We start from the raw sequence: 14,062 nt of genomic DNA, 5'->3' as shown, positions 1-14,062 counted from the left end.
CCGGTCCGAGACATACATCAGTGTCAGGGCCCGGATGGACATCACTGCATCGGCCTCGCTCAGAGTGACTCGGCCTATGAGAACGTTGTAGGCGGACGAGCCGTCAATGACCACGAACTCAGCTAGGACATTCTTAGCCGCATTCCCCTCGCCGAACATCACCGGCGATCGATCGACCCCGGGGTACCAAGCCGGCCCCGGAAAAGCGTACAACGGACTGGTGCGGGGGCTCAAGTCTTCAACCTTGACCGAGGTTGAGGAAGCACTCCCGAACATGATGTTCGTGTAGGCGCCTGTGTCAATCAGGCACCTCTTGACCAGGTGGTTGGCTATGTCCAAGTGGACTACAAGTGGGTCGCTGTGAGGGGCGATGACTCCCTCGTAGTCCTTCTTTCCAATAGTCATATCGGGGATGTTGGAAGCGGGGATCGCTGTTTTGGGCACAAAGTTGATGGCCCGATACATGCTCGTTCAGTGCCGTTTGTGCCCATGAGCGGACCCACCGTTCTCGTTGCCCCGATGACAACATGGATTACTCCTATCCGTTCAAAGACGGATTTCTTATTTGAGCCGCCGGCATCGGTCTTTTGGCCTTTGGCAACATATTTGCCGAGGCTCCCCTTCCGGATCAGCTCTTCAATGGCATTCTTCGATGCGCGGTTGTCGATTAGGTGACCGGTGTGGCCGTGGTACTCACGATCGGCTCGTGTCACCGTCCCCCTCGCCCGGGGCCTTTCCCACTCGACCCTCGTTCTTGCTCGGGCGAAGACCTCGGCGGCAGATACGACCAAGGGGTGTGATCATTGTACCGCTTTTGGTAGTACGGTCCCGAACTCCCCCCGCGCCCGCCGAGTTCATTTCTGGCGGACTTGTCGACCGTGACCTATTATTGTCACGGCGTCTTTCATCCGGGTTGTCCTCCCGGCGGCTCTTACTCTCTGAGTGCCCGGTCTCGCTGGGGCCTACCCAAGTTTTGTGGTAGTCCTCCACCTTAATGGCTTGGTCGGCCATCTTCCTGGCGGACTCCAGGTTCAGGCCTCCGCACTTGATGAGCTCGTTTTTTAAGTCTCCCCTTGGGAGGCCTTTCATCGATGCGAAGGTCGCTGCCACTCATTGTTCGGCTCACGAATCTCTCTTGAACCTTGGCATCGAACCTCTTCACATAGCTTCGGAGAGACTCGCCTCCCTCCTGCTTGATAGTCAGGAGGTCCGATGTCTCGACAGCCCTCCTTTTATTGCAAGAATACTGGGCCAAAAATATGTCCCTTAGGTCGCCGTAGCAGTATATCGACCCATCGGGTAGTCCCTTGTACCAGCTTTGCGCCATCCCATGCAGGGTTGTTGGGAAGACTCGGCACCAAACCTCATCAGGCTGTTCCCACACCGACATGTAAGACTCGAAAGCCTCGGCATGGTCGGTTGGGTCGCTTTCTCCTTTGTATGATATGGGTGGCAAATTTAGCTTAGTCGGCACCGGGGCTTCTAGGACGAGGCGCGAGGGGTCGTCGACCACGTGTCGAACGACACGCGGCGATCGGCTCCTCGCATCCCTAGTCCGGCTCCTCTCCCAGTGGCGGGAAGGGCTTCTTCCCGACTGCGGTGAGTCGGGCTTCTTCTCCGACTCGGTGAGTCGGACTTCTTTCACTCCTCCGGGGCATGCCTCGTCGGTCTTTGCGGCGACGCCGTCCTCCCGCGAGTGCGGGAAGGACCGAGGTCTACCACTAACACTGGGCTCCCGGCGTCTTGACAGGCCGGCTTCTTCCAAAGTGCTCGTTCAAGTCCTCGGAGTCACATTTAAGGCCCCTGGTCTCTCGGACGGGTGCCGCCGCTCTTGTCGGAGTGAGATGAGCGTGCGTGCTACCTATTAGGTCCAGGAGTAGCTTCGCTTTAGCTGCATCAACCACATGTCCCATGATGGTGACTTGGTCGGCGGGCAGCGGCGTATCTGGTATTATTGGCATCCCGTACTCCGGTTGAATTACTCGGCCGGTGGAGGGCTGCGCAACTCCAGAATTGTGGATGGTATCATCTTGGCAGAATTCGGTTTCGTCGGTCACGAATACTTCTTGTTGTTTCGACATCTTCTTAGCTTTTTGGGTGGGTTTTTGTTTTGTGTTTTTTTTTGTTTGGGAATGAATGTGACTAGCTTCTAGTATCTTTCCCCACAGACGGCGCCAATTGTTCCGGGTGTAATTTCAGAGCAGTTATTTGTTACCACCCGTGCTTGTAGAATGACGTCTTTGATTGAATCTCCCTTGCGGTCTCCTGAAACAATGAACAAACTGAGGGCTCGGCTTTGCACCGAGCGAACTCACTCCGACGCTCAAGTCAGTAAATTTAAAAGGATTAAGTCGTATGTTGCTTGGCGAAGTATATATTGTAGAGAGATAAGGAAGATATTACTAGATTATGAGGTGTTTAGGTTATTTTTCGGATGCTTTCCTCAATGAGGGTTGAGGAGTATTTATAGACTTTCACCTTTTGTCACGTAGTGGCCAAGTGGCCAAGTGGCTAGCAGGTGGAAAGACTGATCTACCCTCGGCCGAGGGACCCATGTCAGGCCGGCGGGCCCTGTTGACTCGCCGCCGAAGGGTCTTGGATATGAGTTCGCGGATATGTGCCCTACCGGCTAGTTGTATCAAACCGAGACCCAAGAGACAGCCGACGGGCGTCGGTTGTTAATTTGTCTAAGTCGTTGACTTGCTTGTGGATATCTTTGACCTTGCTCAATATGTTGACTCGGTCAGCGGGTGCAGAATATGCCCCATCAATTATTATTATCACATTTTAACTATAAATATATTTTAATTATTATATTTAAGAATTTTCTCCATCACAAAAATCTTCGATCTCTTATTTGAAAAATACATCGCCGAAATAATAATTAGTGTGATTTATAAAATACGAAAATCTCCGTAAAATACAACACCAAATACACAATATTTATTAAAATTAGTAAATGTAATGATATTTTGATTTTTCGTATGTAAAATTATCCTCACGTTTTTCCTTTTCTATCTTAATAATTAATAGAACACATCAATATTGTAGACTTTAACAGTAAATTTAAAGTGTAATTATTAATAATGCTCATTTCTCTATATATTACAATCTAAAATACCGTGCATTTACACGGGATCTAAACTAGTATGATAAAAAATCATTTAAAAAGACAACGGTAATAACGGGTCAAGAGAGTCAACCCCTCCAAAACCACTCTCATCTCTCCTCCGGCCTACACAACCTTGCTCACGTATTCTCATATCGCCATCACCTCCCTCGTCCTGACTACGTCACCCAATACCAAACCAAACGCCTCTCCAAATATCAAATCTCCCCTTCCCTTCATTTCCACCTTTGACTTTTCCTAACTCCCACTCAAATGACCATTCTACCCTCTTAACACCCTCTCCCAATGTCCGCCCCCTACGCCATGATGATTGACTCACGCGCCACCGCAGTTGCCTTCTCAGACTCAAACGACATCAGCAACGGCACCACCACAACTACCACGTCAGATATAGCCCTCTCTTCCGACATCACAGCCCTCAAAACCACCGCATATCCAACTGACTCCGCCGCACTCTGTCGTCTCTCCGATAATCTCGATTCTCTCTTCGATAACAACACCTTCGAACTCGAGTTCTCCTATGCCGACGCCACCATATCCTGTTCTAACTCCCACCGCCACGTCTCCGTCCACCGCGCCATCCTCTCCGCCCGTTCCCCCTTCTTTAAGTCTCTCTTCGCCTCCCTCGCCCGCGATAGGAGAGATCATAAGCATGCCAAGGATAAGGATGAGAAAGTCAAGGATAAGCAGGAGAAGAGTAATAGTAGACTTGTTAAGGTGGAATTGAAGGACATTGTTAAGGATTTTGATGTCGGTTTCGATTCGCTTGTTTCTGTCTTGGCTTATTTGTATTCTGGTAGAGTTAGGGCTTTGCCTAAAGGTGTTTGTGTTTGTGTTGATGATCACTGTCCTCATCTCGCTTGTCGCCCTGCTCTTGATTTTCTTCTTCAGGTCTTGTATTTGTCTCACATTTTTCAAATTGCTGAACTCGTTGCTCTTTATCAGGTACCTACCAGGAATTAATTTCTTAATTCTTTCTTTTGATTTTTGATTCATTGATTTGTTGAATAATTACGAGTTTGAATTGGAAAATTGGAATCATTGTCCTATAGTACAAGCCAAGTGTGAGGAGTTATTTTCATCAATGGACGCGTTTTTGGTTACTCCAATGAGTTGCTGGTTTAGTTCTGGAATTTTGTTGTAGTTTGGTTTGTGAGAATCCCATCTCAAATGCGATGGTTGAGGTCTAATCAGTCGTCTTATACCTTATCATGGTTGTATGAAAGATGGTTATTTGGTTACAGTAAAACCGATTGTCATCAGATGAGTTGAGCTCTAATCACTTGTAAGATCTTAAGTTGAACACTCGGACACATGGTATTATATTAAATACTCATCCATCCCATTTTTATTGTCCTACTTTCTATTTTGGGATGATTTAAAAAATAGTGATGCAGAATGGGACAATACTGAGAATCCATTGTTTCTCCTTACTAAATATAGAAAGGGAACAATTAATTATGGAAAATTTAAGAGGGAAAAAGAGACAATAAAATTGGGATGGAGGGATTATCAGTTTGAGAGAATCAGTTGTTATTGCGCTTGATCTTGCACTATAAGTGTTGGCGATACCTACTCAAAATGCGGTCACAATAACTGCCCTTGCTAACTCGAGTTAGATGCGGTGTCGCTGTTGATATAAAATACCATGTTGAACATTTTTAAGAACTAGTGCTTTTGTCATACAAATGATGTTTAATTTGAAATTAGTGTGAAGTTCATTTTTGTAATGGGATGTCACACGCTATAGCATGTTGATGGGAGCATGTCGAGTTATCTCGATTCAGGGATGATGTTGATGTATCATGAGTTTGAATCCAAGAATTATGTTAATTCGTAACGAAATTTGATGACTAGGTGTTCTCATCATTCATATATACATGGGATTGTCATCTGATAACCCCTATTCTATAGGCGGAAAAAAAAAAAGGCTGGGGTGTGTAGTAATACCATCTTAGTCGGTTAGTCCAACCTACCATCTTAGTCGGTTAGTCCAACCTACCATCTTAGTCCGTTAGTCCAACCTGTAATTGAACTTTGATAGGGAAGCACTACTCTTTTAATTCGAATTCTGTCCACGTAGAAGGAGCTGGTATTCATTCAGTCAAAGACTCTGTGGAAGTAAAAACTTGCTTTTGATGGCTTAAGCCTAATGGTAGTATTTACTATGGAGCTGGGTGACTGTCATTCTTATGGCACATGGTAATCGCGAAGATATTTTAAATTGCATGTCTGTTTTGTTACCTTATTATTCGGGAGGTTATTCGGGTAAATTGCCTCTGATCATGCTTAGTATTCCTGTCCACATAGAAGGAGCTGGTATTCGTTCAGTCAAAGACTCTGTAGAAGTATAAACTTCCTTTTGATGGCTTAAGCCTAATGTTGTTGTTTGATCTCCTTAGGGAATTCTGAATTGTTTTCTGTAACACGACATATATCTATGTTTTGAATCTGAGAATCGTTCAAATCTGACTTGATTGGTAATATCTTGCAAAGATTGTAGATAAAAGAGGAGTAGAATGAAATTGCTAACTCAATCTGTGCCTTAGAAGATACTTGAGAGTCTTCTGTAGTGTTTACTATCTTTACATGCAACTTTATATGTTTGATAAGCACAAATTTGTACTGAAGCTAAAGGTGGTGTTATAGTTGCATATTTACCTGTTGTTGTTTTCAAGATGTTCACCACTTTCTTGCTATTGATAATGAGTTTCATGGAAGTGCAAGTACTCGCCAAGTATTTATATGGAGTATATGTTCTTTTTTTTATCAAACTGGGATTGTCTGTTTACAAAGTATCAAAATTGACCCGTCTTCATCATTCACAACAGCAGATACTCTCCATTCTGGCCTGAGTAGGAATGAGCTGGAGTGTTGTCATTTGTGTAGCTATAAATGCCTTGTTGACTACATTTTTGCTGTTCCGAAAGACAATCTTCTAACAAGTGTGTGCTCATACAGAGGCATTTACTGGACATTCTCAACAAGGTGGAATTAGATGATCTGTTAGTAGTGCTTCATGCTGTCGACATGTGTGGAAATACGTGTGAGAAGTTGATTGGAAGGTGTATAGAAATAATTGTGATGTCAAATGTTGATGTAATCACACTTGAGAAATCCTTGCCTCAGCATATTGTGAAACAAATAATTGATATTCGCAAAGAAGTCGGTTTCACTGGGCCTGAATTTGTCGATGGCCCTGACAAGCATGTGAAAAGGATACACCGAGCTCTTGAATCTGATGATGTTGAATTAGTGAGAATGTTATTAAAAGAGGGCCACACTACTCTAGATGACGCATTTGCCCTTCACTTTGCGGTGGCCCATTGTGATGCCAAGACCACCGCAGAGCTTCTAGAACTTGGGCTTGCCGATGTTAATCTCAGGAATCAAAGGGGATACACCGTAATACATATTGCAGCTATGAGGAAAGAGCCTAAAATAGTTGTGTCTCTACTTACCAAGGGAGCTCAGCCTTCTGAACTGACATCCGATAATAGGAAAGCTTTACAAATAGCCAAGAGGCTGACAAAAGCTGCAGATTTCCTTAAATCTACAGAACAAGGGAAATCATCTCCAAAAGATCGGCTTTGCATTGAGATTTTGGAACAAGCAGAAATAAGAGAACCGTTGCTGGGCGAGGGTTCTGTTTCTCTTGCCAAGGCTGGAGACGATTTGCGGATGAAGTTATTATATCTTGAAAATAGAGGTTAGTGTTGTTCGACGTATTTTTCTTTTTTGCTTATGGTTACTGAAGTACTGAATCCTTTGTAGATGACTAGATGAGAGGAATTTCCTTTAAAGAATGCTTGCTAAAGAAGCATGTCAGCTTTTATTCTAAAATGAACTGTCATCGTGATTGTGGTAATGGTTAAGTAGTCCTGGTTTCAAGAGATCACAGATATAGCCTAATGGGTGGCGGCCAATGCCGCGGTAATTTCATAAATCATTAGATCTTCAATTCGTCTTACCATCTGATATTTGGGTCATGTTTGTAGTCTGTCTTTTCTCCCTTATGACCTTTTTTTTCACTAATAAATCCATAAATTGCATATACACATAATTCCCAATACTTTCCCGGTTTCTATTGATTTAGTTGCAGTAATAGCGCGGTTAATTAACAATGTTATTTTAAGATATCGTCTTAAGCAGCCAAAATATTGGTGTGTTATCGGCAGAGTGAATACGTAATGTAAACGGACATAACAATGGCGGCTTTACCTTTTTAGATAATAACACACTCTCCATTTAAAAACTGGAAATGTGGGAGAGAACTTTGCTTTTCAATTCTCTTTTATGTAATATACAAATTTGAGATGAAAACATATGAGAGAGCATGTAGAAGTTATAGGGGGTGAAATTGGTCTTTGCTCACCAATGAGAGTGTGTATATAGAAAGAAATATAAGTGTTCTCTGTACAAATATTAGTAATATTTAGTTGTGCCAAAAAAAGATGAAAAAATACCCGCGCCAGCCGCCAAGTCAAGTTTATGACATCGAAATTTAGCAATGGTATGACAAATGTGATGGGCTATATTATGTAGTTTGCTACCTAATTTGACATCTCTCTTTACCAATGTTTTCCATCATTTCACGATTGTTTGGCTGACCTAAATTTAGGTGTTGTCTTATAGATACTTCAATGTTTGGACCTTTCTTAATCAAGGTTACTCATACTCATACCTCATGTATTATAAGGTCCAGTATGAATGTATAATGATAGTCAAATTTATAATCACAATATTCATGGATTTTTGCATATATTGATTACTATTATAGTTTTATCTACGTATGCATTCTACCACCACTACGAGTCTACGACCACTTTCAGTTACTACTGCCTATTACCACCCCCATTCGGTTTAACTCAATCAATGTTTAACTTTGACTATTTCTCCAGTGTAACTTTTTTATTTAACAAATGGAAGTTCTATAGTATCATTTTAAAGTTGCTAACTATATTCTACACTGTGAGAAAGCGTCGTTAAAGTTGATAATGTTTATCTCACAAAGTCAAATGAAGTCAATACTAATAGGATGTTGTATTATTTTTGAAAATTTTCTTTGTTGGAGACCCAATTAAAATTATGTTAAGCGGCCTTCAAGGAGGTGAAAATTCAATCTAAACAAATCAGCCTTGTGAACAGACTAGTTCTGTCTCCCTTTTAATGGATTGAGGATCTAAAGTTCTGAACATTCTAAAAGGTATTGAAATTGGTCAGGTAGAAGTGAAACATTTATTTATTTATCTATTTTTGTTGAGATCTTTTGTTTCATTTCCTCTCGTTATATGGATGTTTCGGCTTTGTAGTTTCTCATTTGTCCATCCCTCGTAATGATCATCTTACTAGCAGTCTTAACACTTGTTTTTTTTTTTTTTTTCTTTCTGTTTGCAGTTGCTCTTGCAAGGTTACTTTTTCCAATGGAAGCAAAAGTTGCCATGGAAATTGCTCAAGTGGATGGGACTTCTGAGTTCACATTATCCAAAAACATGGCTGATGCACGACGAAATTCGGTAGATTTGAATGAAGCTCCATTTATATTAAAAGATGAACATTTGCAAAGAATGAAAGCCCTGTCTAAAACTGGTGAGCAAGATTGTCATTGTTTTCGTAGTCGGTTTATTCACTCCTTTCTTTTTCTTGTGTCCTTGTTTACACTCCTTTAAAAGTCGTAGTTTATATTAGCCTACCTCCATTTATATCACACAAATCTTGCTTATCACACAAATCTTGCTTAAGATGCATATATCCGTCTTAAGCTTAAAACGGGTCAAATAGAATAAATGAGACAAAAGTAGAATACCTAGGGACTAGGAAAAACCTTGTCTCATCTGTCCAAGTATGGTGCTATTTGACCCGTTTCAAGAGTGCCCGTTTTATGAGAGACCAACTGTTTATATTAAAACATTGTTATGTTTCACCGATTTACTCTCTTCTTATAACCCATCTTTTGTTGGGTTTGATTGTACTACATAGAGACGGTTCATGATGAAATTGACATGATTATAGTTCTTTTTGTCATCTTTTATGGCTTAATGCCTTAATGGGTAGGGTTTTTAGCTTTTAAACTTTAGCCTCACATTATTTTATATGAGCGGTCTCTGAGGAGACTAACTGCTCCAACTCTCAAGGTTGCAAGTTTGACATTCATTGTGCTTACAGTTGAGCTTGGAAAGCGGTTCTTCCCTCGATGTTCTAATGTACTTAATAAGATAATGGACGCTGAAGATTTATCACAGCTAGCATACCTCGGAAATGATACTCCCGAGGAACGAATAAGAAAGAGGAAAAGATATGTCGAACTCCAAGACGCTTTAACAAAGGCATTTACTGAGGATAAAGAAGAGTTTGATCGTTCCACATTGTCGTCTTCAGCTTCTTCGACACTCATAGGGAACACTCGTGATAGGATGACTTTCAAGAGGTAGTTGATCCACCCTCAGTCTTGAAGTTGCCTCCTCCTTCGCTTGTATATTCTATATATAGAGTACGGAGTTTTTTTCCCCCTACTGTTCTTGTTTACATGGTCTGTACCATAGTTTTTGGCCGATGTAGGTTTGTAACTCTGTACACTGCAGTTCATATTGGTGAGATAACATGTTAATATTACATAGCCGGAGAAACACTTGGTGTAAAAATGATCATATTATTGCTTTTGGTAATTGCATATATATGACCATACAGTTCGATGCGATGCGATGCGATGTGATTGCTTGGGTAAAAACCCATAAGTAGTATTAGAAAAACGATTAGCAGCAACTACGTCGGAGATATTTGATGGTAGAGACTCCGACCAAATTCGTCTACCAATCGGCGTAACATGGTGGATGAGGAGTAGATAGTATACAAGTTAGCTAACAGGGGTTGATTGGACCGTAGATTGTTAAATTTGGTGTGAAATAAAGATAAGAGAGTAGATAGTATACAAGTTAGCTAACAGGGGTTGATTGGACCGTAGATTGTTAAATTTGGTGTGAAATAAAGATAAGAGAGAAGAGTAGAGGGAAGATAGAGAGAAGAAAGAGAGACAAAATTGTATATTATTCCATTATGAGGGGTATATATACACATACAATGAGGGTAGAGTTTCCATAAAAAAATACACTGTAGAATATTTTAAGATATGGACAACCATGTAATACTATAATAATATTTCACAACACTTCCCCTTGGATGTCCATCACTGAAGAAGATGCCTCGTTAAAAACCTTCCTAGAAAAACCCCGTGGGAAAAACACTGGTGAAGGAAAAAAGTACACTAATCTTCAAACACGCATAACAAGCTGTCTCGTTAAAACCTTTCCATGGAAAACCCAGTGGGACAAAACCATGGCTAAGGAAAAAGAGTACAGCGCGTGCTACTCCCCCTGATGACTTGATAAATCTTGAAATGATCCATGGTTTGACATAGCTTCTCGATCGTTGAAGTAGTACCCATCTTATTATAAAAGCTAAGTTTTTTAAAGACTTCTAATTGGTTGCTGAGTTCCTACATGTGGGTCCCCCCATATTTCATATTCCATTTAATTACCCTCTCTCCTCAACCCAATTTATATTTATATTTTAATTACTTATGTTAAAACATAAATTAAAATGTCACAATTTACATAAAATGTTGCAATTTACATACATTCAACTAGTCTAACTTGTCAAATACATAAAATATAATTCTAATAAAACACGGTTGTATATTATCTGATATTCAAATCTAATATTTATCAAATATTCGAATCTCCAAATATGACTATTTATATTGTCACGGTATTGAACACTTAATCACGCTCAATTACATACTCATGTATTTAATGATAGCGTCTGCTATTACGACCCGTACATTTTTTGTACGGGTATAAAACTAGTTGTAGTTGATAAAATTGAGTATTCAATCAATATAAATTAATGACAGTTTTGATATCATATTTATTTGAGAACGTAGAGTTTGGATATAATTATTTCATAATAACTCTTGGATCTTTATTTCAAAATAATACTTCCGCAATAGTGATATAGTTTCTCTTCAATAAACGACATACCATTATATATCTAAAACAATTATCATCTTAATCAATCATGTTGACATGGCTAAACTATAGCGCAATAATGCGCTTATAGTGGCACCTTGTTAAAAATCTTGCTAGGAAAAACCCGTTGGGACAAAAAAAACCTAGTCAAAGGGAAAAAGAGCGTAGCATCATTTCTTAATCCTTTTCTTAAGGAGAATCAATTCGATAATTATTGAATAAATCATCCAATACTTTTGAGCAATTTTCTTTGCTAAACCACGTATGTATGAATTGACATTCAATTGTAGACTTTGACTACATTATTTTCCAGTCGTTATGGTACTTCTGGACCATAAACTAATTTCACATGTTTAGCAAGAAACTCATTTAAATCATTATTTTCATATGCTCAAACTGCAGGTTGAGACAATAATAATTTTCTTCTAATAAACTCTACAAAAGTTTGAATATTCCATTTTGGAAATAATCACGACAACCTTTCAATCGTGTCGTAGAGATTCGTATATAATCATGAGTTCCCAAAACTCAATTAATCAAACATCATCATTTGATGATCGTTTATAAGAGGCTCCTTAGGGAGTTATCTTCATTGGAGTATCTCATAAGATAACATTTCTCCTTTTTAAACATTTATTAACATGTGTATGCATATGATATGAAATCAATTTCTAAATAACATATTGTAAAACAATGCAATAATAATAATGTATAGTAAAATTAAATGCAATGATGAACTTACTATCTATATGCACATGATGATGACTCGATAATGCAAACTGTATGGTTTCATTTTCCAATATTCATAACTTAAATTGAATTCAGGTCAATAACTGGACATCTAGTTCATAAGCTCATTTATAATCATAGATTATATGTCGACAATTAAAATGGACTTAAATATAAGATCCCTAATTTATAGTCCATTAAACTCCGCGCGAAAATGCATATCGGTTTCTCAAATATATCGATATAATTTCAATATCTTGCGATATTATCAGTACTGAATCAGTGATATCTGAATATATTTGGTACCATTCCTTTTCTATATAGGCCATCTATTATCATTCAGATATTTATGTCACTTCCGGGACATCCAAATGTCTTTACTCCATATACAGGAGTACCATCTGCCCAAACTTGCCATTTTCTTATTACTTGAAATATGTGAACCGATATGACTCTCACACTATATTTCACGTGTGCTTTATTGTTGAAATTGGCAAGAATCTAATTTTTCATTACATATATTTTCCATGACTAATGTATAGCTCGCTATACCACATATAGGGCTAATTTGTCTATAATTAAATCATAGATGTCAATGTATGAACCTATCACATTTTGATAAGTTGATCAAAGTGGTATCATAATACATCTTCATAACCAAATGAATACCATCTTTTCTAATTCCATGAACCTCTACTTGATTCATATTGAAAACAAACTGATGAACTTAAGGTTGCGTTGGGGATAACATACTTGTTTGTTTTTACCAGCTTTTCCTTATCATTCTCCCCCTAAGGTGGTAAAAACCATAACCACCTTAGGACTTAATTTCTCATATCACCGATGAGAATTTATATGGGCATTTTTTGTATAATAACAATATAATTGTAACACCCCCATATTCAGAGGAGCCTTAACTAGGCCTTCCTTAGCATATAAGGGCGTTACCATCTCGGTTGCCCGAGGATAGTAATTATCAAACGTCGATAAGAGAACTATTATGTTATATTACAAGTGATTTAAACCAACAAACGATATAAAAGATACAACTCAAAGACTACTCGCTACGACCATCATATCTCGTGAAGACTCATCCCGCCCTGGGACTCGCCTATCAACAACATCAACACCTGCTAAGACCGACTGCTCACCATAAGGGATCACGGAAGACACATAACAAACAAACAACCACACAAGGTCAGTACTGAGATAAGATACAACAATCGCAACTACAATTATCAACACAATATACGCTACCAATCTCATGTACAATCACAATAATCCAACCAACCTCGTCACTGACTGCCCACTGGACCAGCCCTGCCAGTGGGGGACCGCAGCCGTTCCCACCTAAGCCCCGCTCATCATATCGAGCGATAACCCTGTCCATTAATGTGCACATCCCCTCCCGTGGCGGGTTCCACGAAGGGCGAAACTAGGGCGTGAAGCCACTCCCGCAAGTGACCCCACTCAGCCGAGAACGCATCTCGAGAACCAGAGACAAACAATCACAATCACAACCACAGTAGTCACAACACAATTACGATATTAAATAATCACAATACAACCACAACGACCAACACACTAGACCATCTACAGAAACTGAGTAGGCGAACCTACCTTTAAGCAACTGCAACCAATCCAAGCCGACAAACAACATATCCAGCGACCAAGCAAAGCCTATAACCACAATACAATTATCTATTACTAACAAGCAAACCCTAACTATAAAGAACAAGGACACGGATGACGATTATGACATACCTATGAGGAGAAACTCGGCAAAAGGCCGCTACCCGACTCAAGTGACGCTCTCCTAAGGCACAAGGAACTTCAAAAGGCTTCCATGGAGGTTTTGAGGTGAAGGGAAGGGAAGGGAAAGAGGCGACTGAAGGATAGGAGGAAAGTGGCGGAAGTGATTTGCGGATTTAACAAAACGCGATATAAAACCCTCGCTGAAAACTCGGTACTCGATCGAGTACCCATCATACTCGATCGAGTGGCCCCCTACTCGATCGAGTAACCTAGCTACTCGATCGAGTGGCCTCTACTCTATCGAGTACCACTCCTAACACGCAACCCAAGATGGTTTTGGCACTCACTTCTAAGACTATTCCCGCTCCCAAGGCCAGTCAACGCTGGTTAAAGGGTCTCTAAAAGGGCGGGTATTACAGTCTTC

The 14,062-nt window shown here is 40.3% G+C and overlaps 1 protein-coding gene across 1 annotated transcript; it reads left to right on the top strand.

Moving 5' to 3' along the window:
• Window positions 1–3,195: 3,195 nt before the first annotated feature.
• LOC141605749 (BTB/POZ domain and ankyrin repeat-containing protein NPR1-like) lies at window positions 3,196–9,823 on the top strand. Its single transcript, XM_074424632.1, has 4 exons — window positions 3,196–4,075; window positions 6,092–6,839; window positions 8,528–8,719; window positions 9,296–9,823. The coding sequence occupies exons 1-4, from the start codon at window positions 3,416–3,418 to the stop codon at window positions 9,559–9,561; spliced, it is 1,866 nt and encodes a 621-aa protein (XP_074280733.1). The 5' UTR covers window positions 3,196–3,415; the 3' UTR covers window positions 9,562–9,823.
• The last annotated feature ends 4,239 nt before the right edge of the window (window positions 9,824–14,062 follow it).

Source organism: Silene latifolia, chromosome 10, assembly GCF_048544455.1.
Source record: "Silene latifolia isolate original U9 population chromosome 10, ASM4854445v1, whole genome shotgun sequence".
In the NCBI taxonomy this organism is placed as follows: Eukaryota; Viridiplantae; Streptophyta; class Magnoliopsida; order Caryophyllales; family Caryophyllaceae; genus Silene; species Silene latifolia.
This window is presented reverse-complemented; position numbering and strand designations above follow the sequence as displayed.

Bases quoted from the DNA above. Each gene is read 5' to 3' on its own strand.
- LOC141605749 (XM_074424632.1), top strand. From the start codon at position 3,416: ATGTCCGCCCCCTACGCCATGATGATTGACTCACGCGCCACCGCAGTT. The intron at 4,076-6,091 runs GTACCTACCAGG...GTGCTCATACAG, and splicing joins AACTCGTTGCTCTTTATCAG to AGGCATTTACTGGACATTCT. The intron at 8,720-9,295 runs GTGAGCAAGATT...TTGTGCTTACAG, and splicing joins GAAAGCCCTGTCTAAAACTG to TTGAGCTTGGAAAGCGGTTC.